This window comes from Cottoperca gobio, chromosome 19, assembly GCF_900634415.1.
Source record: "Cottoperca gobio chromosome 19, fCotGob3.1, whole genome shotgun sequence".
Taxonomy (NCBI): Eukaryota; Metazoa; Chordata; class Actinopteri; order Perciformes; family Bovichtidae; genus Cottoperca; species Cottoperca gobio.
This window is the reverse complement of record NC_041373.1, coordinates 2,137,661-2,162,248: the sequence shown is the minus strand read 5'-3', so window position 1 is coordinate 2,162,248 and position 24,588 is coordinate 2,137,661. Positions and strand designations below refer to the sequence as shown.

At 40.7% G+C, this 24,588-nt stretch overlaps 2 protein-coding genes across 4 annotated transcripts in view; both read right to left on the bottom strand.

Moving 5' to 3' along the window:
* tmem94 (transmembrane protein 94) overlaps positions 1-15,110 on the bottom strand; it is a 33,372-nt gene extending 18,262 nt beyond the window's left edge. Inside the window, exons 1-11 of one of the 3 annotated variants that reach the window (XM_029456279.1) lie at positions 14,997-15,110; positions 13,076-13,477; positions 5,668-5,787; positions 5,181-5,270; positions 4,927-5,054; positions 4,114-4,250; positions 3,237-3,442; positions 1,997-2,148; positions 1,589-1,691; positions 1,372-1,458; positions 1,001-1,117 (exon numbers count right to left, since the gene is read on the bottom strand). In XM_029456279.1, the coding sequence (XP_029312139.1) occupies positions 1,001-1,117; positions 1,372-1,458; positions 1,589-1,691; positions 1,997-2,148; positions 3,237-3,442; positions 4,114-4,250; positions 4,927-5,054; positions 5,181-5,270; positions 5,668-5,787; positions 13,076-13,099 (1,164 nt within the window). In that variant the 5' untranslated portion in view covers positions 13,100-13,477; positions 14,997-15,110. Of the gene's footprint in view, positions 1-1,000; positions 1,118-1,371; positions 1,459-1,588; positions 1,692-1,996; positions 2,149-3,236; positions 3,443-4,113; positions 4,251-4,926; positions 5,055-5,180; positions 5,271-5,667; positions 5,788-13,075; positions 13,478-14,246; positions 14,351-14,996 lie in introns of those variants that run through there. The other 2 variants (XM_029456278.1, XM_029456281.1) reach the window with 2 other exon arrangements.
* Positions 15,111-19,684: 4,574 nt separating this feature from the next.
* Positions 19,685-24,133, bottom strand: myo15b (myosin XVB). Its single transcript, XM_029456757.1, has 7 exons — positions 24,056-24,133; positions 23,383-23,531; positions 23,068-23,198; positions 22,334-22,467; positions 21,637-21,770; positions 20,900-21,040; positions 19,685-20,257 (listed from the first exon to the last, which is right to left on the bottom strand). Exons 1-7 carry the CDS (start codon positions 24,114-24,116, stop codon positions 20,171-20,173), a joined length of 837 nt encoding a protein of 278 aa, XP_029312617.1. The 5' UTR covers positions 24,117-24,133; the 3' UTR covers positions 19,685-20,170.
* Positions 24,134-24,588: the final 455 nt, after the last annotated feature.

Below are 24,588 nucleotides of genomic sequence, written 5' to 3'. Positions count from 1 at the left end.
TGGGTTTCAAGATCACCATCACTTCTTCTGAATGGAAGGTGCCAATAGCAGTGTAGGACCTGACTTGATTTATACTAAGTCAAGACTTCTCTGCCTCTGCTGCTTTGATTTTAAACATTCTTTTGATTAATGGAAGTACAACACTAAAAGAGTGCCTTTTTAATGATTTTCTGGTGTGCAAACATCAAGAGAAATGCAGTGTATCTCTTAGTAATGCTTTATAAGCCGGCATGCAATGCACACAGCATCATTATTTGCATGTTTTGGGGGCTTTTGGTGCAGTCTGGTCTTCAGAAAATTAAAGGTTGGTTGCTTTGTCCATAGGATCATTGTTCAGAATTGTGAAGCATGAATATTGTCAATATTGTTTGACTCGAGTATTTTTGTTATATGCAATTGAATAGTTATGGTTTAATACAAAAACAGTGAGTCTGTTGTCTGATTTAACAAGACCATAAACAAATATTGGATTTGGTTGAAGAGTTAATTATTGGTTTAGTATCACTAGTAGTGGCAGTAAAACAATTTTTTTTAAATGAAAATAATCAAGACGTTTACGTTACAGTGTTATAACAGTGTTACCAATTATGTCCACTGATTTCTCCACCTCCCATTCACAAGAAGAGAAGTAAAACAACAAAAAGCAAGAAATGGAACCAGGCAGAAGCTGGCAGAGCCCTTCTGTGAACAGAGCTGTGTCTGAGCAGAGATGCTGCTGAAACATTGTGGACATACTGTGCAGATTAAGGCCTTTCCGTGGACAACGTGTATAACATTTATAAATGTAATGTTTAATATGCAGTTCATTATCACAACGTTTAGAAGCATATAACAGGTGGGAGTACTCTCCTGTTGGTATCAAACCAAGACATCAGTCTAACCCAACAGTGTGTGTGTAGATAGTCGAAACATAGAACACAATCCTCCATGTTAGGAACTAAAGCTTTATTTTCTGCCAGTGCACATCACAAATGTATAACTCTGTGCATGTGTCCCTCACCAGACCAGCTGGTGATGCGCGGCTGAACTCAGCGAGGACCCTGGCCTCTCCGAAGGCATTCAACAGCACCCACATAACAGGGAAGAGCAAGGGCAAGATGGGCAGAACACCCATCAACTGCAAGAACAATTACAAACACTTACATCTCTGTCCAGTCATCGCTTTTTCATTTATGATCAATTTTCAACCACATCAATTTAAAATGTAGAATTAATTACCAACATATAATGGAAAAGTTTGACTTTAAGAATTTAGCATTTTTCATAATTCAAATATCAGCTGGTTGACTGTGTCCATACAAATGACTAATGTAAACCAAGAGATACTGTTTACATTGGTAGCTACACATTTATAGTTTGGGATAATTGTACCTGAATTTGAAAGAAATTGAAGCAGGCGGGGGTGAGGCTGGGTGCATCACAAAAATAGCGGATAGTGTTGACTAGGAGGAATGCAACCTAAAGGGAGAGATCATGAAGATACCAGTGAGGCAGAGGTGGCACACTTTACATCTGGATAGTATTAAGAGAACAAGTGATTCCAAATACATTGCGGAGACTATTTAGAAACTCCATGTTAATTGCTCACCAGAACGACTGGACAGACCAGCTTGGTGATAACAGACTGCACTGTAAACCTCTCATTATCGAGCACGGTGATTGGTCGAGCCAACGCCAACTCCAAACTGTTACTGTTGAAAAAAAGAACATTACATAAAAACATTATTTTGTTAAAGTTAAATACCCTATTGTTGCTGTCGAGAGCTGATTTCTGTATATATATATGAAATATTTAGAGATATTATAAAGCTTTCATTTTGTTATCTTTGTAAAATCCTGTGTGCAAAACACACGTCAAACAAACTATGGGGACATAGGCTCAATGCTTAGGGGAATCACTGAGAAGATCACTTGCCTATTATGAATAACTACAAACAAAGAAAAGCCACACAACCCATTTCTCAACACCCAGACCCAACATGGGCAGGTTCCCTACCTGACTATGTCCAGTACTGGAGTCCGCACCACTCTGAAGAGACGGTGTTGCTGGGGGCTCTGGGGTCCTCTCTTCTCATTGGACCGTGGGGAAGGAGGTGGGGAGAATGGGGGAAATAAATCTCCTGGCTCCAACACAATGTGCTCATCATCCTGGGGAGAGAAGAATAGATTGAGATGGTCATACAGGTTGTAATGTAGGTTGCTGGTGCGGTTTACATCTAGTATGTGTTGGGAAGAACTTATTTCATAACTGCCTAGTGGTGTCCTGGAGCATTAAAGATGTGTTATCACACGGATGTGCGTGTCATTTTATCTGAATGCCTTTGACCCCCTGCTCATTTAAGTCCATACAGTGATGTCATCATATAACGCTAACATTTGGTTTTATTGTAGAAGTAATCCTTTGGGTCCTTGAACAACAAAAGGGTAGTCAACAATAATTTTCATCAATCAGTTCTTAAATAGGACAACACACTAATCACCCACATTATCTAAGAAAAGATAATGTGGGTGATTATACTCATGTGTTCAGCTTCATCCCACACGTTGAGGCCCGTCTGTTTATAATTAGCTAACGTTAATGTTCGCTAACTATAAACGTTCCTCAGCAGTCAGTATTAATGCATTCACATGCTAGCAGGACCAAGAACAGCATGTTCTCTGCCCGCCGGTGTGGCGGCTGTGAGAAGCTGTAGGACCCAAACAACAGGTCACATGGGCTGCGAGTGGGTACATGTGCACTAGTGTGGTGTAAAATATTTGCTTTCTTAATATCAATTCCAAAGCAATATCTAGGGGAAATAACTGATAACTTTGAATGTCTAATTTCCCAAAATATATATTTTTAAAACAGTGTGCAGTATTGCAGATACTACCAAAGTAAACGTAACAGAACAATAGGGTTTTCCAGGTATTTTATTTCTAGGATATATATTTTATAAATTTAGCTGGGTGTATCTAAGGGTAATGCCAGAATACATTGTGGGATAGAGAAGATCTTCAAGTGAAATTCAAATGAATGAGAAGGTTGAATTAGGTGTACTCAAAAAAGGTATTCAAGCAATTGTCAATCTCCTCAATAGGACTAGAGGTGTATTGACATTGTGCGAGAGGAGGGAGCTTGTGAGAAGCCGTAGTGGTTCAGTTATTGCACATTTTCCTCCTGTACCAAATTCCCCCTCCTCTGCATCTCAGAACATGTGTGCATGTACAGTAAGCGTGTCTGAGCACAGACTAACCTTAATGCCTCTGAGGGATGCAAACGCCTCTTGGCCCGGTCTCAGAGCGATGATGTCTCCTTCCACCAGCAAGCTGATAGGCAGGTTAACCAACTGGGAGTCCCGGTAGGTCCAGTGAAGGGACCATGAGGGGGATGAGGGTGTGTACAGATCAGGGTACAGAGATGGAGACCATCGCACTTCACCCACACAGCCTGACAGATAGTCTAGAGGAACAGGCAAAGAAAGTGAGGATGCAGTTGGAGAGAGGAAGAGGGGAGTATGACAAGCATGAATGTGGTGACAGTGAATATATATACTGTAGTGAGATGCATCACCTCTTAAATTCTGTCAAAATCTGCTCAGTGATTTACAGACAGTATGGGACGGTAGTATTGTCACACTGTCCAAACATTCAATACTAAAATTGGAAAATTTTATTGAGTGATGGTGCTGGTGGCTGGTATTTATTTGTTAATGCTACTCTATGGTTCACTTTCTTGCAAGAGCATGTATGAGGAAAAGGTTCATGAGTTAAAACATAGAGAAGTGGACAGCTGGTGTATCGAGCTGTCACAGATGACATTGGCTTTCACTAATGCCAATCAAATAAAAAACCTGGTACCACATCGCAGATGTGGACATCCCTGGAGTTGATATTGAATTATATATTCAACCATTTCACCAAATGAGCAAGCTCATGTAAATGAACATGCTAAAATTATGCAACCGTTCAGCTTAATTAGCCACATATCGTAAAATATGACAAATTCTTGAAGACTTTCAGGCCATCCTCGCTTTTGTTAGTGAAGAGGAGAAGTGTAACAGATAAACAGGGACTATCTCATGCAGGAAGTACAAATGCCAAAATCCCTCTGTATTTCCAGTGGTGACTCACCGCTGAGCTGTGTGATGATGCCCTTAAGACGCCGGACCATCTCACTCCTCTTCAGACGCTCCTGACGTCCAACCAGCAGCAGGTTGAGCAGGAAGAGAAGGAGGAGGGCAGCAGCGTTCACCAGCTCGATACCAGAACTGTGGAGGTGCACAGGAGCACGGCAAAGCCATATGTGACTAATTCAGTAGAAATTCAAGAATTCAGTCTTTACTAGGTCCAGCACACTTAGAGACACATTTCTAAATGATCTTGTTTGCTTAATTATAAAAAGTTAATATTTTAACTTATTATTTAACAAATATTCCAACGTGAAGTGTAACTGATTCCCTTTGTGAAACTATCACTTCTACACTTATAGCAAATATATCCAAATTCAAACCAAATGAGTGTTTTAATTGGTCAGTAAATATACATATTTAATCAAATGGTATTAGACAGAAAGGAGAACAGTCAAGGCAAGTGTAAGATCACCTTGGCCCACGGCAATAATGACAGCTGGGGTTTGTGTCGCTGGTGATTCATTACTAAACCTCACTTCTGTTCATCAACAAGTTTATTTTTTATGAGAATAATAAAGTCGTCGATCTGTGGAAAGATCTTTTACAGCGATAGTGGTCATGAAACATAACAACCACCCCAATGCCTTCTCAGCCTGCTGACCGTCATCTAGGCATATGACAATAGATCTTACAGAAGCTTTAAGAATAAAGACATTTAACCAAAGAGTGAAATAAGAACAAATCTTTATATTGATGCAGCGCATACGATATCATTCATGTTCCAGAACAGGTTCAGCAAAAAGAGGGCACCTACCTGCCCTTTGGCTGGCTGCCATGGCAACAGAAGAGTCCCAGCACCACCAGTAGAGTGAGGGCAGCTCCCGGCCAATGGAGACAGGAGTGACGGTTGCCATGGTAAAGGAAGCTATTCACCCACTGTTCCTATGAAAACATGACAAAACAACAAGACCTTAGGGATGCCACAGTAAGAACATTCCCACTGGTTAATCAACTCATAAAAACATTTTACAAGAAAAGATATTTGGCGATGACGCTCTGAGCGCTTACTTTGATCGTTAACGTTTGAGGGCTGTGTGGCCGGCCTCTCCGGTCGAGCTTTCTCAGGTTTGCGCCTGCTGACGCTACGCCGCTGAACAACTTCATACCACAAATTTACAGAATGCCTCATTTACTTTATCAGGTTTCCTATTAACATTTGGTTTGAATTGTAAATACTGTGACACCAAAACTTCTGTCATCGTCTTGTCGGTCAACTCTCCTCTCGTCACCTGATGGGATCAAGGCCATGTGGAAAACATAGCTTTCTGTGTGTCTTGTGCTCATGTGTTTTCACACTGATGAGGACCAAACATACTCACAAGAATGTAATGATGACAAACCTCATATTTACCAGTCCTCGTTTAGCTAATTTGGGTTATGGTTAGGTTTAATAAATAGGATTTTTAGTTCAGGGTTAGGATTTAAGTTTAGGGAGTGACTGTACTTGTTGAAGTCCCACTGATATGAATGTGTATGTAGAAATGTGTTTGTGTACCTGTGAAGAGGCTCGTCTGCGTGCAGCCCTTTGGTGCTGCTCCAGCAGGCTGCTGAGCTGGTCTCGAAGCTTCCCCAGAGCCTGGCCTGTCGACAGGCCGAGTGTCACAGCATCCTCCTCCTGCAACCACACACACACACACACCCCTTTCAGACTCTCCACCAAAGATAAAAGCATGAACATTTTGGCTGACAAGAAAATCCCAAGTACTGCTAAATGATCAAATCATGATTTGAAGACTTAATATCCGATAATTTATTATAATAATTTCCATAAAATTGTTACAGCATTGATTTATGACCGGGACACTGTCAGAGGCCATCCTTGTGTAACTGGGGTGAGAGCTGTCTGTATTTAGGGTTTCTGAAGGGTTCACAGTTAAATTGAAGACTTAAGACTTTTTTAATACCACATTGAATTAAATGTAATACCTGTTCCACCAGTTGGGCAGTAGAATTATTCATTATTATATCACATTCTTTCACTACGTCCCAGCAGTAAATAACAATAATTTGCAATGGTTTAATTAATTAAATGAACACAATCTGAATGTAGATAAACAGTTTAACATTGATGGATGGATTAACCACTTAAAATTGATTAATTCCTTTAGATTTTTCCTTAAAACTTGACACTTGAGCATTTATGAGCGGGTGAGCTTCCTGGCTACTGTAGCTAGCAGTGACTGTGTTTGTTACAGGTCAGCTTCCTGCAGCACAATCCTGTCACAACTATTGATCTTTTAGTTTATAGGTGTATTATACCTAGACTCTTCATAAATAACATCACTTCAGACAGCAGGCTATCATTCAAGGTAAGACTTTTTCATACCTTCTAAGGCCTTTTTTTGAGCGAACTGAATTCCGAACATTTTAAGAGTTTTTAAGAAGACCAGCCAATAACCTGCTATTGTAGGCAGTAAGTTAAAAGGTATAGTATGTCGTAATGTCAGTTGCCGTTTGTAAACACACAATTCAAAGTTAGACCTTCTGCCCCGGCTTAATGAGGGAGACACACAGAGAGAGTGCAGCCTGAGTGTAAATGAAAAGAGAGTGCTGCGTCAGTGAATCAGAGGAATTAAATGTTATTTTCTGATTGATTTTCTCATCTGCACAACCCTGCGGGAAGGTGCCGAATTTTGAGCCAAAGCGCATGCTTCATCCTGCTGTGTGGTTTGTGTGTGTGCATGTGTGGGGCTCAGCCAACTGTCACACCGACAGCACTACACAGCAAAGGAGACAGACTGGGGAAACACTGAACCAAATAAAAAACACAGCGATTCAACAATCTGTTATGGTCGTCAAATATCGCCACTTTATCAGACATCCGAAACACAGTATTGCCAAATAAGGGCTTTTGCTTTTCGCCTTGACATATTCCGCCATCGTCTTGTCTATCAACTCTCCTCTCTCGTCCCGAGATTAGTGAAATCTGATAGGAGAAAAATGAACTAAGTGAGTAATATTCCTGTAACAAAAAATAAGCAAAATGACGTTGAGTGAGGTAGGCAATTAATATTATCGGTTTATGCCCTACAACGTACGTAAAATCGGTCCCACCGCCAGCCCAACCAGGATGCCAACGGTGAGCCGGAGGACATTACACAAACTATCTGCAAGAAATGCAAAAGATGTGTGCAAGTGAAAGTTACGTGAATAAACATTTATGAAAGTATATATAAGTTGTGTTGACTATCCGCCGAGCATACACATCTGGGTTAAAAAATAAAAAATAAAAATAAATAAATAAAATAATATATATATATATATATATATATATATATATATATATATATTTGTGTGTATTGCGAGCAAGTGTGAGGTTGAGAGAGAGAAAGAGAGAGCATGTGTCACCAGTATAAAGTGAGCAGTAATGTTATAGCTGTGACACAAGCCAAGCTTCCATGTCTTGCTTGCCATCTACTGATTAAAGTGAAGGGGGTTATCCTCGAAGCTGGCGACAAGTCTGGCCTTCCTTAGGGTGCTTTCACACCTGTAGTTCGGTTCATTTGGATGTTATACACACTGACATAACTTGTTCATTGGACAGTTTTGGTGATTGTCATCCTGCATCTACAGGACCTTGGATGCTCACAAACAAATCAGGAGCATTATACCAACATGCAAACACATCAGACTGACGCTGTCACTCAAACATGCAACAAACAGTCTTGTTACATTTGTTAAGCCTTCACTGAGGAGAATGTGCTCAGCTACAGACAAACAGAAACAAGCACGACAACTTACACTGCTCTTCCTGAAGAATATCCCTTCTCTCATCTTCAACACCATGACGACCCTGCTCTGCTCTGCTTCTGATGTGTCAATTTATGCTATTTGGTGTCACAAAGAGCTCATGAAGACATAACTGTAACGAGAAGCATTATATTGTAGCCTAATGATTCGGGGCTTGTTACTGTACTACTACTAGGTCGTCCTCAGACGGGCCCTCCATCGGTGCTTCCAGTCATCCCGATCCTCCATGCATCTGGTTAGCTCGCCAGTATTTTCTGCTCCTGCATCTTTACTGAGTACATCCACGTATGTTATTGCGAGACGCCCTCGTGCTCGGTGCCCGTGTGTTGGCTCCCACAGCACAAGTTTGCTGGCTGGCAGCTCTTGGTGTCTCTGGCAGTGACCTGCCAGCCTCATTCTCCTGACCACTGTTTTCTCGCCCACCCTTAGCGCCCCCCATAGAAGTGCGTGTTGGTGACATGCTCATCCTTGTTGATGCCAAGTACCACACGCAGCATTCTCGTGTAGCACCCATCTAGGGATTTCTGCAGGGTGGGCATCAGGGTCCAGCATTCACTGCCATACAGGAGAACAGACTCCACTGTTGCATGGAAGAAGCTGAGTTTCATTTGTCGGGGGAGGTTGGAGTTCCACACACAGGTCATGCCGTTCAGGGCCCTCCATGCAAGCGCCTTCCTCACTTTAAGGTCTTGCTCGGACGAGGTGACCCACGACGCCTTGAGTATCTTCATCATCGCGCCTCTGTGTATTGAGTCAAATGCCTTTTTGAAATCGATGAAGCACAGTACCGCTGTCAGGTTGTTCTTCTTAACCTCCTCGATGATTCTCCTCAAGGCCAAGATCTGGGTCACAGTGGTCCTCTTCTCTCAGAAACCGTTTTGGTTCTCCCTCAGGTGGGGGTCGATGGCGCTCCGTATCCGGTTCAGTATCATGCGGTTGTACATTTTTACAATGACACAAGTCAGACTTATGCCACGGTAGTTGTCTGGCTTCGAGAGATCTCCGGACTTAGACACTGGGATGATGTTCGAGAGAGACCACATATCAGGCTGGCTGTTTGTCATAAGGGCGCGGTTGCAGAACTCCAGGATGATGTCACCAAGATCACAGTTCTTACAGACCTCTGGAGGGATGCCGTCCGGCCCAGCACTTTTTCCCTGCTTCAGTGTGGATTACTGTAGGGTCGCTATTATATACTTTTTAATGGACTTAATGAAGTATCATGGTACACCCACAGCTGGCAGGGACTGAACAGATTTCATTATCAGCAGGTGGATTTATTAGTAGTTTAGTTTTGAAATCACGCTAAAATTATATATTTGCTAATAAAATCCTGTGGGTGGTTTGTTTGCTTTCACACCACAACAAACCACACGCACCAGAGTCCACTTGGAAGCGGTCACACCAGCCCAAACAAACAGTACTAACCGGGCAAATGGAACAAAGTTTGTTTTAAACGAACCAAGAAGGTCAGATGTGAAAGCACCCTTAAGGTGGACCAGCTATTCTCATCTTAGTGACAATCCGCTCCTCCGAATTCATGGAAAAGAGATGACAAACTTATAATTTAAAATTCCCTTGTCACTCGTGCTGATTAACGGGGCTCAGCGGGGGGACATGCAGCTCCACCAGAGACAGTCTTTTAATGATTCTAGAGACTATTTTTATAAGAGCTTAGTTCTGATAGTACGTTTTATTAAAATGCCTCTATATCGGCGTAGGAAAAACTAATCGTCCATCATCACTTCAATTGTCCATATATGATCCGATTGCCAATCCACACAAGCCTACTTCTTTCCCTAAATGGTTTGAATGTTAAATCCAAACTGTTGTCGATTACCTTGTAATAACTGATTAATCAAGCGATTGTTTCAACACTTATATCATTGCCTTCAATACTTTATACGGTGTAAAAAAGGAAATGCACATGTTTATAACAGAGCTATATCCAATGTTAGAGGGAAGGCAACCTTTCCCACTCTCCATGTCACTGTGTCTGCATACACGAACAGAAAGACATACACAAATATCAGAACGCACACACATACAGTATACACACAGGGTTCAGCTTTCAAGCTCTACATCCCACACAGGCAAGCTATAAATATCTTCCCATTTCCCCAGAGTAAAAAAGCCTTAACAAAAATCCTCCAGACAGACGTCAACAGGCAGAGACACAAACAGCCTTAGCAAAGCAGAGCATGCGTACAACCTGGAAAGGGTCCAGATTAACCTTGGATGCTCACTAACAAATCAGGAGCATTATACCAACATGCAAACACATCTGACTGATGCTGTCACTCACCAAACAGTCCTGCTACATTTGTTAAGAATTTCACTGAGGAGAATGTTCTCAGCTACAGACAAACAGAAACACGCAACTTACACTTCTCTTCTTCCTGAGGAATATCCCTTCTCCCATCTTCAACACCATGACGGCCCTGCTCTGCTCTGCTTCACTAAAATCTGTATTGCTGCGGTTGGGATACAAGGGCAATATCCAACCACAGCCGTGCTACGTGACGAGAATCATTACATTTCAGACACTAGTTCTCAAGATGTGAATGAAGTGCTAACTGCAGCCTGCTCATGTCTACAGTCAGGAGAGAGCCGGAGATGCTGCAAAACCTCACCCAAATTTCCCTCGTCACTGGGCTTCAGACAACAGAGCCCAGCGTCAGTGCACGCTGCCAGCTGGACGTTCATTCAAAAACACTAAGTCTGGGTGCCCCTCTGGCATCGAATGAGCCTCATTCAGTTCAACTCAGTTCAGCAGCTGGCTGGGAAAGTAAGCAACAAAACCCCGACTACAGAGAAAAGGGGGGAGGCCAGACATAGTGTGGGGGGGCTCTTTTGATGCGATGAACAATGCCAACCTGGCCTGTTTAACCCTGGTTACACTATTTGCCTCACTTGCCGGTTTAGCGTATTTTGCAATGAGATAGGGATGTATACAGAGAAGCTATCGAGAGAAGTAATAGAGAAGATGCAACAAAAAATGTAACATCTACAATTTCATGGAAACTGGCTCCAGAACAACGACTACCTGAACATTGCAAAGAATGTTTGTTCTGATATAGTAAATGTATTCAAAATACATAAAATCATCAAATGAATGTTCCACTTAAATTGAAATTGCTTTCATCACTACAATGTCTGGAAATGATAAAACATACCCATTAGAGCCCAAGGTTCAAATTGCTTGTTTTGTCTGACCAACAAACTAAAGATATTCAAATGACTATATTATAAGAAAATACAAATAAGCTAATTGTAACATTTCAGAAGCTGGAACATGTGTAATATTATTAATATAATTAGTGACAGTATAGCACAACAATAGTTTATATTGCCTTATACTAAAGTGAGTAGAATTCAAATTTCAGTTGGACAAGAAAGGCAGTGATATGAAGGAAGAGACGATGAGCAGATGCATTTGCTGAACTTGTCTGAGTACAAACCAAAAGCAACTGCAATGAATAGACTCCATTAGTCCAACTGCATGCTGACTGGATTTATAAAACCATTAGTGAGTTTCACAAATCGTTAATTTGGGGATATCAGAAAAGTTAAATTTAGAAAATCATGGATACAGTGGGGGGGGGGGGGGGGTCAAAGGGAGTCCTCTCTCTAACACAGTAAACAAGAACCATCAGAAGGCACAGTTTGCCCAATGCTGGCGTTCTTCACGCTTCTTTTATAAATGCATTCACATTGTATTATATAACTAACATTCCCTAAAAACAAATATGAATTCATACAACTGAAATGTTCAGTGTAATCAACACACATTAAGCTATGTAATTCCAATGTGTAAAAAGAAAGGTCTTCCCTACCTCTAAGAGTGGGACATTCATGTCTCCTGAAAGAAGGAGGGCAGGTGGGAACACTGAGACAGAAGAGGTAAAGAGCTTTTCTTTGAGCCTCTTTAACAATATGTCAGTGGCAGCCATGTTTTGGTTCCTACTGCTCAGGTATGAAATGTCCCTCCTGCACATTTTTGTTTAACTCAAGAAGTTGATCATTTGACCCTTCAGATGGGTTGAACCGAAATGACAAAGAATAATGAAGGCCAATGAGAAAAGGGAAAATGTGAGAATGCGAAGTGTTGCTGTATTTCACAAAGTGTTACGTTTGACTTCCGTTTCTGTCGGTTATGATAACACTGTGCTTACCGAAGAGAATCAGACATATTCTAGACAAATCCACCAACCAAATGTATTTGGATAGTGAAAATGGTAAAATGACAAACAGCCAAATTATTACTAAAACTATCCACTATAGCACCTATCACTGTATGATTTAGACAAAGGGCTTTTTGGATCATCTTGGAGCATCTGAAAACGTTCTGGTGGTGGACTCAAGGGGAAAACCAACCGTCCACTGTAAGTGGTGATTGTCAAGGCGTGTGGAAGTGTGAAAGGAGGCGGGTTAGAACTTGTGTACGACAGAGTGTAACGCCATCCTTCAAGAGGAGACTGTCAACAAGTGTGCGTCATTATTGACATTTGAACAATTTGTTGCGTCTCGCCCCTCTCTAGGATGGCAGACTTTATGCCCCACTTTCAAGTGTTAGCATTAAGAACAGCAATATACACTTTTGCCTAACGACCTAGTTTGTTCAAAGCAAACTGATGCATTTATTGTAGTTATATGCACACACAGTTTTCCTGTGCCATGAGAGATGATTACCAACATTGTGGATGCACTCACACAGTAAGTTTTACCTCCAAAAACTGATTTAGCTAACCTATATTTTTGGTGGTGTTGATTTATTACCAAATCTCAGCAATTAACTTGATGAGTACAATGATATGGATGTATGAGTATACGAGTATGATTCTCAATGCTCGTCTGAGACAGCTCTCAATCACAGTGTATAGGGGGGGGCCTTTAAGAAATATTTATGTTTACACATCTGCTGCTTCAGTAATGAAGCTTCAAGCTAATAAAGGATTTCTGATTCTGATCCCTGAAAAGTACAACAAAAAACTTTGGGAAAAAAAAGAACCCACGCTAGGAGACACTGCAGTATAACTAAGCACTACCCTGTGGGAAGTCTAAATCCCAGGGGCTCTATCTGTTCAGTAAACAACTCACCACCTCAGTGACAGATAGCATAGGCAGGTGCTGAACTAAGCCACCAAACTCACCTGTTTCTTATCCTGCAGCTCCATGGCAACCACAACCACTCAACATGCTCTGCTCTTCAACCAGCCAACGCCACCTGGCAGAGCCCTGTCAGTGCTGCTCTGCAATGTCCTAATCTGGACGTGGCACACTCACTCTCAGCCCACTTCCTGTGGAAGCTGCAGATGAAGTAATTTAGATTTGGATGGAGGAAGAGGGAGAAGGCAGGCTGGTGCAGCCTTGGTCCCCCACCTGGCAACACCTTCTGCCCCTCCTCCTCTGCCAGTGTGACAGGAGGCACGCCCACACCGGAAGGGACCAGCAGAGAGAAGCAGGAAACTGTGGGATTTGGCGTTTTGGTTTGTATGATTAATTGTTGCTCAGGTGCAGCACAGGGATCCTCCTCATAACATTCTTGTAGAGGTCTGTGGATAAATGACAAATTACAAGAATATATTGAAAAGCAAGTCTAACAGAATGCCACCTGTTAACCTACAGTGCCATGTAGAACAGGTTCTATTAAGACGTTGGTTATGAAATACAATCCCTGTTGGCAGACTTTACCATTTTCACATTAGTTCAAGCTGCTTAGTTAGCTTTAATGCAGTCATGTTATATGGTGTTGGGGCTACAGCGAGAGCACCCAGGTGTTAGCATAATGGCTCTATTGAAAGGCAGACCAAGGCCCTGAATCTACTGACACCAGGCTCCCCACTCACTCTGACCCCATAAGCAGCTTCCTCTGGCACAAAAACCCACTGAACTCCTGAGTCAGCAGTCTCCATTGATTGGCAAAGAGTTGACAGTGCTCAGCCAAACAGAAGAGAAAAGAGCCAGACAGACTGAAAGGTGAGAGTGTACTGTTCAAGTAAGATTAAACCTGAAAACAGTCTTATTGAAGGGTCAGTGGTGAAAGTAATGCAAGCAAAGTCAAACAGGATTCAAGTGTCCCAGTAAATTATGACAGTCAGCATGCACAACCAGGACCCTCAATCTGAAGCAGATAAATGGAATTTAAATCCATTCATTTTATGAACTACACCTGTGCTTCTCCTTCTGTGACATGTCCAAATGTTTTCAGTGAAAAGGGCCAATCACGATTTGAAAAGTAAACTTTAGCAACATGCTCACTGAAGTTCATGCTGAAGTTTGTGTTTCGGATGCTTATTATCTTCTGATTATCTCTCACTTTACCTGAATAATCAACTCCGGTAACAGTGTGCCGCCAGAGCAGGAGTTTCCAATTATAGCAACAAATGTTACCGCTACTGCTACTAGCCCTGTTAACAACCGTCATTTAACTACTGGGTGAGACAGTCCCAAATATGTCTCCTACTACCACTAGCGGAGATAATTTAGCGAGCTAACGTTAATCCTAGCTAAGACTAGCGCGCTCAGAGACTTTGTTTTCCTCCCTACAGGCCACTTGGACATCAATTCAAACTGATAGTGCTGAAATAAAGTGAAGAAACTTCCATTATGTATTTCAAGTCAACTTTAAATGATTAGCTGACGTCAGACAGGTTAGAATGGGAAAATGTCGCATCTAAGTTTATATTCATTTAATTGAGAATTACAAAATGTAAACTGCTCACACGGACTGTGGGAAATTACAAGAGCAGCAAAACGTTTACTTAACCTCAAAGGTGTAAAATGACAGCTCTTGCGGAATGGTGTAACGTCTTTAAGCCTATACTTCAATTGACAACATATCGCAAGCCGTGTTTGTTATGAGAGGAACAGTCCTAAAACATTTAGCGTAAAAATAGTTATGTTAACGTCCTCTCTATACAGAATGGCTGGCATCGCGGCTAACGTTAGACGTCCTCTTCCCTTGATGTCAAAGACTAGCCAAACACAGGCTTCGCCCTAACTGGACTTACAGTCTTAGCCTACAATATTCGACACAGCCCGTCGATGAACAATATTATTCTGCGAACTCACCTCGTAATTTTCCAGCCGTTATTGATATCCTTGTAAAATTGTGTTTTTTTCTCGAATATAAATACACTTCTGAGCCTTTACTGTACAGCAGCAGCCATGTTGCGGAGCGTTCTGCATGGAAGAAGGAATAGTGTGTTGTAATTGGACGGCACTAGAGTACTCTGCCCTTTGATTGGCTGAAACGAGAGTGGGCGAAGCTATATTTTCTAAGATTGTTTATGGTTCTATTTTGAAATAGGAAACCTCAATTCTTCACTGAGGAGTAGTTACCAATTCATGACCCTCAAAGTCATTGGAATATTGAGTTGCAGGCAGTTACAACAATAACTCAACAATGATATAACACATATAATAATATGTGTATATATACATATACAACTATCACAAATGTTCATGGTTAGAAGTCACACACCATGAAGTAGGCGCCGCATGTTCCATAATAAGTCTATTGTTACCATGCTTGTTACTCATCATCTGTTTATAACCAAAGCATGTATGAAATAGATTACAACATTTCACGAGGTTTAGCATTGTATTGTTAAAAACAAACAAAAATCCAGAAATCACGTGATGACGTTCACGTTCAATATATGTTGAAATCTTAGAGAACTGTTTGTCAGTGAACTACCGTATTAAAAAAAAAGTGCGTATTTCCTGTTCAACCTGTATGTTATCCCATGGATGATACTATTGTCCAATTTGAAACGAATGCAGCACTACAAGGCAAAACTGTGAAAAGAAAATGAAAAAAGTGTTTCTGATGATACCCTTGAGCTTTTGCTGAAGTAAAATCTTGATATATGTAATAGAGTACTTTCACATTATTATATTGATATTTTAACTTTTCCCACCACTGCTTTTTTGTGATAATGCTGCCCAAATCTGCAGGCAGGAACGGAAAAAAGAGCACAAGTTAATGTATGCTAGACTGACAGAAATCAGTTTTTAACCAGCTTCATTATTCTTTGACAGAAAGTTAAAATGAAAGAGAGTAAATCCTAAGTAAAACAAATTGGAAAAACTGTAACCTTTGAGTCTTGTTTGTGTGTTTGTTGACTGTTAGTGTCAGCGTCTATGTGGCACCACTCCAGAGAGACTGCGCAACTAGAGAGAAAGGCAGAAATTCCCAGGATGGTGCAAATAACTGCTGCCGCTGTAATGCCCTTGAGACTCACAATTTCAAAATATGTTAATATCTACACACATTTAATTCTTAAATAAAATGTGTTGGAATAAACACATCTACTTTAAACTGAAGAATTTGATCCAGAATAATGTAGGCCTAATATTCAACATGCATTTCGTTTGAATATGAAATGTCCATGCATTTGGACGTTTATTCTGGGTCTGTTTTTCATGATTTGTACAATGGAAGGGAAATCTTAGTGCTACAATAAAGTGTGTGTGTGTGTGTGTGTGTGTGTGTGTGTGTGTGTGTGTGTGTGTGTGTGTGTGTGTGTGTGTGTGTGTGTGTGTGTGTGTGTGTGTGAGCGAGCATTAGATTAGATCCTGAGGAGCAGTTTGGCACCTTGTATGGCAGCCCTGCCTTTAGTGTACACATCTGTGTGAATGTGAACTGCGTTTTCTTCTTTTCTTCTCCATAAGGTCTTTTAGCAAAGATAGTGTTACTCTTATATGTCAGATTTTCTTTATGATCTCTATATGTTGCAGCCCTCATATTATTTACATTTTATTGTGCTCACGAATTTCACTTACGATTTCCACTACTATACTACTAATCTACCCAGTAGTATACTAAGTATCTAAAATGGTCTCCACATTGACAAACTACAACATTAAAATGCTCTTACATGTGTTTGTTAATGCGAACAGAATAGTATAATATTGTGTATTGTAATAGGAGCCTAATGAGTACTTTTACTTTTGATACTTTAAGTTCATTTAGCTGAAAGTACTTTAACAAATTGAATTTAGGACCTTTACTTGTCATGGAATATGTTTAGACAATAGTATTTCTACTTTTACTAAAGTAAAGGATCTGAGCAACACTGCATGGTAATAAGGTTTAAGGTAGAAGCGCTGAACCATTAGTGAACGATAAATGTGTAACAGAACCATTGGTTACGACTTAGTCTAGTTTTGATTGTGGTAGTCTTGACTCTACACACACACACATACACACTTGCTCTCCTGTAACCTTCAGGCTGCGTCCTTGCAGTCATACTGCGTCAACATGAAGTGAGGTCCTGTTGCCTGGCTGCTTCCACAGTGTAATTCCACTCGGTGTATAAATCAATACCTGTCAGCCATGGATGGACCTATTTTCCAACTTTCCAAAGTGGGGCTTTAATATGAGTCCTGTTTGTCGGACTTCAATGAAAAATGGGATCTGGCACACATAGAATAACAAAGGGACATTTTCAATTGGTGTTAAATATAGCATTTACTCTGTATAATCAACTTAAAACTCACTCTATGTTCTTGAAAATGAAATATTAAAAGTGTACCATATTGACTTTGAACTCAATGTACCCAAATGCAACATTTATTGTGTTAGTAAAATCTACATTATTAATTAATATGATACATAAATGAAAGTCCTGACTACATCTACCCAAATAATAACATTTAAATAATAAACAAATAAAAAAGTCAGATACAAATTGAACATTTATACCACTTTAATTTGTGTCACTCAGTGATTCCAAACCTGATTTAAAGTTTTCTCTTGATGTGGTCTAAAACGAGCGTTCCGTCTTAATATGTGGATTAGAAAAGTTATATATTGGGAGATGTATTATGAGAAAAGAAAAGAATGATTTAGCTGACTTTAAACAGTAAGGTACATTTTTAGGTAAAGCTTTAGAATACGGCCCAACATACATTGTAATTCTTCCTAATTTACAGTGTTTATTTGTGCTAATGGTGTATCGGTACAGTAACCAACATAACGGTAGGTACAATGGAACAAAATGTGAAGTTAGGGAATAAAGGGGTGACGATCTGGGAACTTCATTTATACTGTTGCTCATTTTATTAACAAGTACCTATTCTATTATTACAGGATACAGAATGACCTACTCAACAATAATCTGACGTTTTGGAGGAGTTTAAAGAAAACTCATACTGTAAGCGATTTAAGTACTGTGTACCTATTCTAATATTACAGAGTACATGAGCGTGACCATTAAAGAGCGTCCACCATCAACTTTAGCTGCAGAAGTCAGCTGAGACTTTAGTGCAGCTGTTGTGGACACTGTAGAGATACTTTGTGTAGCTTTTGCCTGTGATTTTGGCATTAGGTCTGCGCAGTTTTGAATGTAAAATGATGATTTCTGATGATAGGTTAGAAGTTACGACATGACCTATAGCTCGTTATATCATATTTGTATTTTGTAATTGTGGAATAACTCTCGAGAAAGTGTTTCACTGACTAGTGCCGGTGTCCTTTACTGCACTAAAAAAACGTTTCTACTTCATATACTCTATATTAACAATGTGTAACAACATTGTTTATCTACATAAACCTGTATTTCCATTATTCCAATGTTTAGCCAGTTTTGTCATTTCATTTGGTTATGTCGGCCCTCCTCAATTCCAGGTAATGTATCATTTGTGAATGTTTATTCTGGGTTTCTTCCCAATCCACAGAAAGTCCCTAATTAACTGATGAAACGGTTTAAAACGGAGGAATGCTGACTGGCTGAAGCTGGCCATTTATGGATTCAAGCTGAGCCGTGAGCCACATCCTGAAGATGAGACAGGGTTCACTGCTTCTTTAAGGTTGTGTGTTGAAGGAAACTGGGTTAATTACATAATCAATGCATACATGTGTTTATGACAATCACGGTGAATCAGGTGAGTGTAATGATATGAGCACATATTTTATTCTATAACTAATAGACTCTCAGTAAACATGTTTTTATTAAACACCAATCAGAAACATCCCAACCTGTGTACTTTAGCGTCTTCATTCTGAATCCTCTTCATATTTTCAGATCTGCATTATGCTCGTCTGCAAATCTGAAGAATAAAACACTTTATACTTAAGACATAGAGTTTTGTTCTTCAAAGTTCAAGAAGACTAAACAGGGAGAGGAAAACGACCTGTGACACAGAAGCTCATAATCTATTTAAGGAGACCTTCCTACCATCAAACTGTGAAATCAGACAACCAGTCAGGTTTTAGTGAAAACATGGAATTCAACAAGCCAGACGTGGTTCCCCTTCCTCTGTCACATGGATGTTGTATTTGTACTATGTTGTTTATCCTGTACACACGACATCTATTGCACGTCTGTCCGTCCTGGGAGAGGGATCCCTCCTCAGTTGCTCTCCCTGAGGTTTCTTCCATGTTTCCCCCTTTAATTATGGGGTTTCTTTTAGGAAGTTTTTCCTTATGCGGTGCGAGGGTCTAAGGACAGAGGGGGATCGTAACCTGTACAGTCTGTAAAGCACACTGAGACAAATGTATAATTTGTGATATTGGGCTGTATAAATACATTTGATTTGATTTAGAACGCAGCCTACATCTTTGTAAAGGTGCACACACTTTTTCAGACAGAGAGGAATACAGGTATATTCAGACAGACAGAGAACAATAATGTGTTTTTTGAACATTAAAGCATGTAAAAATGTTCTAGTAGCATGTTCCCCTTAAATACTGAATTCTGGAAATAATTTGTACTAGTGGAAACCTCCTTGTAAGAAAATATAAAAAAATAAACTCATGAGAATGAATCAACATTTATTTAATGCTTAAAATACTCACTTATATTACATGACATCATTACAACATTAACTTCTAATAATGATTAACAAACCTTTAAGAATTATGTCATAGAATATGAATTCCCAAAAGGAATAATTTTGAGGCATTGTTTATTCATACAATAAATCCCTTGAAACCCCTCCTGCATTCACACACGTTCTTTAATCAGAGTATGCATGAGTCAGACCATTTCTTCTCAGATTACATAATACTTGAGAGCAGTGAGTGTGTTTCTTTTCAGCCCGCTTCATCATTGACACACGAAGTTACACAGAAAAAAATTATAAATTAACAAGAAAGGTTAACACAAAAGTTAGGTACAGAAGCCAGTGATTAACAAAAGCTCTCAATAATGTGTGTGTGTGTGTGTGTGTGTGTGTGTGTGTGTGTGTGTGTGTGTGTGTGTGTGTGTGTGTGTGTGTGTGTGTGTGTGTGTGTGTGTCTACAGTCGACTTGAAACGGAGCTGGTGACTGATGGTCTGATCAACTCTTCCATTATCAGAGCGAGGATGTGGCACAACTGCTTAGCCTGAAAGAGAGATCAACATATTAAATTTTCAGGATTATTACCATATATATATATAAAAAAAATGATATATATATATATATATATATATATATATATATATATATATATATATATATATATATATATATATATATACACAGTATAAACCAGAATTCACAATATATGTGGTAAAGGACATTGACGTCATTTGGAGATTTCAAATATTTCGGTTCTTTTCTTTGACAGAATGATAAAATGTACTTCTTTGTCACAAAATAAATTGGTCGCATTCATAAATTTGTTTTTGGTCTGTGATGGATGAAAAATATATAAAGCCATAAGTCTTTGGAAAAAGTTGATCTGAACTATGTGCCCGTGATCTCTGAAAAAGATTGATGGACCACAACATTAATCATTTTAAATGCATCTTTCCACTGCTCGTTATGGAATCTTTTTGTTCTTCTTGTTGTAATATATATATATATGACCAACTGAACCTTTTTTTGCAATGCTGCAGAGACATTAGAATCAGCACTAATATTTGGATCATATCATTATGAGTGTGAAGCTATAGACAAGAAATAAGAGCCAGATTATTAAAAACTGAATTTTCCTGTCAGTACTACACAACGTGAACATGTCGTCACAACTGTAAATTGTTACCTGTTTGAGATGAATGGTGACTTTTTTGGATTGGCCTGGATTGCTATAATCGATCTCCATAGCTGGCAGTTTGCCTTGTTTCTTGGGGCGGATGGTACGCATGGACTGCACATCCGCCAGAGGAATCAGAAACACTCGCTCCTGCAGAAGAAAGACACGTGAATCTTCAGATGGATGCTTCTGGCTTTTTATTAACAATTGCATGTTGGGCATCAGTGTCATACACTTGTGGTGAAGCTTCACTTCTCCTCAGCTGCTCGAATGTTTTTAGTATTATTTGAGACATTTAGGTCCCAACACAGGCCAAATGCTGCTTCAGATCAGAGCTTTGCCAACCTGACGAGTCAGAGTTTCTGTGGGACTTGGTTCTGAAAAAAGACTAGAATCCCGGAAAGTTTTGTATGAATAGGATAAAAAAAAAAAAAAGCTATTAAGGGGCATACATTCCAACTCAGTTAAGCAAAGCAGGTTGGAAGGAAATTGTACCCCTAAACCTGTTCTGGATTCATCTGGGATAGGAACAATAATGCAAGGAAATATGACATATGAAAAAACTAAGATGCCTAATTTTCTATTTGAGGCCTCAAATGATTTTACAAGATACAAAAATACAATTGCACTGTGTACTCAGTCACACACCCCACATATTGAAGTTGGACCAAGAATGACTACAGTACAAATACATCTTTAATAATGATTAAAAAAGTGTGTTTTGGTACTATGGCTGCTGAAAGTACCTGTGTTTTGGGGTTAAGGAACAGCACCCCCTCCTGACTGATGCTGACCATGCATGGAGAGGGACAGCCACGCAGGCTCACCTTCTGGGCCGAGAAAGTGTTGGAGCCAAAGAGAGGCATCGTGCTCAGAAACTCTGAATGACAGACACAATTATCATGAGAGGGGAAGGGAGAGAGGAGAGGAGAGGAGAGGAGAGGAGAGGAGAGGAGAGGAGAGGAGAGGAGAGGATAGGAGAGGATAGGAGAGGAGAGGCGGGGAGAAGCGGGGAGAGGAGGGGAGAGGAGGGGAGAGGAGAGGAGGGGAGAGGAGGGGAGAGGAGAGGAGAGGAGATGAGAGGAGGGGAGAGGAGGAGATGAGAGGAGATGAGAGGAGGGGAGAGGAGAGGAGAGGAGAGGAGAGGAGAGGAGAGGAAAGAAGAGGAGAGGAGGGGAGAGGAGATTAGAGGAGACGAGGGGAGAGGAGAGGAGAGGAGGGGAGAGGAGAGGAGAGGATAGGAGAGGAGGGGAGAGGAGATTAGAGGAGACGAGGGGAGAGGAGAGGAGAGGAGGGAGGAGAGGAGAGGAGAGGATAGGAGAGGATAGGAGAGGAGAGGCGGGGAGAGAAGCGGGGGGAGAAGCGGGGAGAGGGGAGAGGAGGGGAGGGGAGAGGAGAGGAGAGGAGAGGAGAGGAGAGGTAAGGAGAGAAGATACTACCCACCAATAAATTGTATTTTGGCATCTTGAGGGCTGAGGAAGTGCATGGCAGCTATCTGGCCCTGACAGAAGGAGTAGATCTCCTCCACTTTACTGCTGAGGCCGTCCTGTGAGGGTAGGTACTCCTTTATCTCTGGCCTTGTAGAGAAATACAATCAGGACAGTACACATACTTGTCAGTACACATACTACATAGAGTTTGGCCTATTAGTCAATTTAAGTGTTAAGTGATGACAACATAAAAACCATAATAATACATATGTCACCAGATGATTGTTGGTGGTGGTATTATTAAGGAGATGATCAGGATACTGTGATATGAGTAACCACTGGGAAGTATTGGCTGATCAATGCAAGTATGATGAAGTAGATGCAATGCTTTGTATTCAATGTGAATGAACTTAAAAGCAATCATTCCCCCACCCTTTGACCCAGTAGCCCAGTGTTAAAGGGGTATTCCAACTATTTAGAATTGGACTTCCATAAAGGTGGGAACTTAAAGGAATAGTTAAACATTTTGGTAAAATAAGCTAACTAGTGAGATGAGAAGATCAATACCAATCTCATCCCGGCACTTTAAGTACAGAGCTGAAGTCAGGATGTGGTTACATTAGCTTAGCAAACAGCTAGTCTGGTCTCACAAACAAATTTATGTACAAAAAAACAATTTATGTTTTTTAGGGGGAGTTATATGGTGCAGCTATTTATATTGTATTATTGTCAGTGTGTATGACTCACAGTGAGGGCTGATTGTGCAGCCCCTGGGCCAGATGCTGCAGAGCTGACAGCTCTGCTATCTGCTGGACTGACGATGAAACATCTGCAGCAGGAGCAAGCAGCAACCGGCCGCCCAGGTAGTCAGCCAGAAGCTACACACACACACACACACACACACACACACACACACACACACACACACACACACACACACACACACACACACACACACACACACACACACACACACACACACACATTTCCATCTCATGTTAGATTTAGATAACATGAGATGGAAGTGTACAGTGTACTACTGCTGCTCCTTGATGTTGTCACCTGCTGGTAGTGGAACTCCACATAGAGCTCAGTGATGAAGGACAGAGGGTGGCTCCACATCACTCTTCTCAGGGAAAAGAAGATGGAGCTGTCATCCAGCAGGAAGTCGAACAGATACTCCTCGGCATGGATGGGACGCACCATCCCATCTGACATAGGAGGAGCAGGACACTGGTCTGTTAATCTGTCCCTTTTACTCCCTTTATCTGTTAAAATGCACAAATCTCCTTTTCTGCCACTAGGGGTGTCTCAATACAAACAATAATAAAATACAGAGTTTAGTGTTGTCCTGAAGCACCGTGGGATCATGGGAGTTCTTCTCCCGGTTAGGATTCCTGTAGTGTTCATGGTTCAGGAGATTTTTACAGGGAGCAGAATGTTTCTCATGTCCATTTGGTGTTGACCACACCGTGGTCTTTAATCAAGTGTGGTAATTACTGTCACACGCACCTGTCCCTCGTTCACCGTGATTGGCTGCAGTTTGATTCAAAGTATATGGGTTCATATGCTGCACACGTTTTAATAGCATATACGTTTTAATCTCTAGGCTGGAGAACTTGGATATATCATCTACATTCAAAAGGTATTATTATATTTACCTCAGGATCAGGGCTTCTTATATAGGCAAACTGTACGTTCTATATACACTAGAAACAGTATGAGTCTGATTTACCTTCATGTCGGTTGGCGAGGATGGAAAACTCTTTGATTTCTGTGAGATTTGAGATGCCCATTTCTTTACAAAAGTCTGTTAACACTTCTCCTGCCATCTAGAGGATACACAATACAACCACAGAGATATTGATAATACACACAAGGACTCTGGTTTTGTTCATAGATAAGTAGGTATAAATTAATCTTACACTGAAGCTGCGTATCTTGATGGAGAAATCCACTTCTCCTGGCAGCTTGATGGGAATACGCCGAGAAGTTTTGCCAGCCTGCAGAAAGCCAAGACACACTCAAATACAGTTCAGCTGTGACTGCAGATAATGATGCAATGTAACAGTTGAAATACACAATGAGGGCATGCTTTTATTTGTTTAGTGTGTAGTTTAACTTGCCAGAATGGCCTCCATCTCTACATGAGAGGGGATGTTACGGCGTCCACCAAAACGGAAAGACCGCTGAAGGTTCTCCTGACACACACACGCCAGCTCTGAGGACACATATGGGATGTTAGAAAGAGTGTGAGGACTCAAAGAG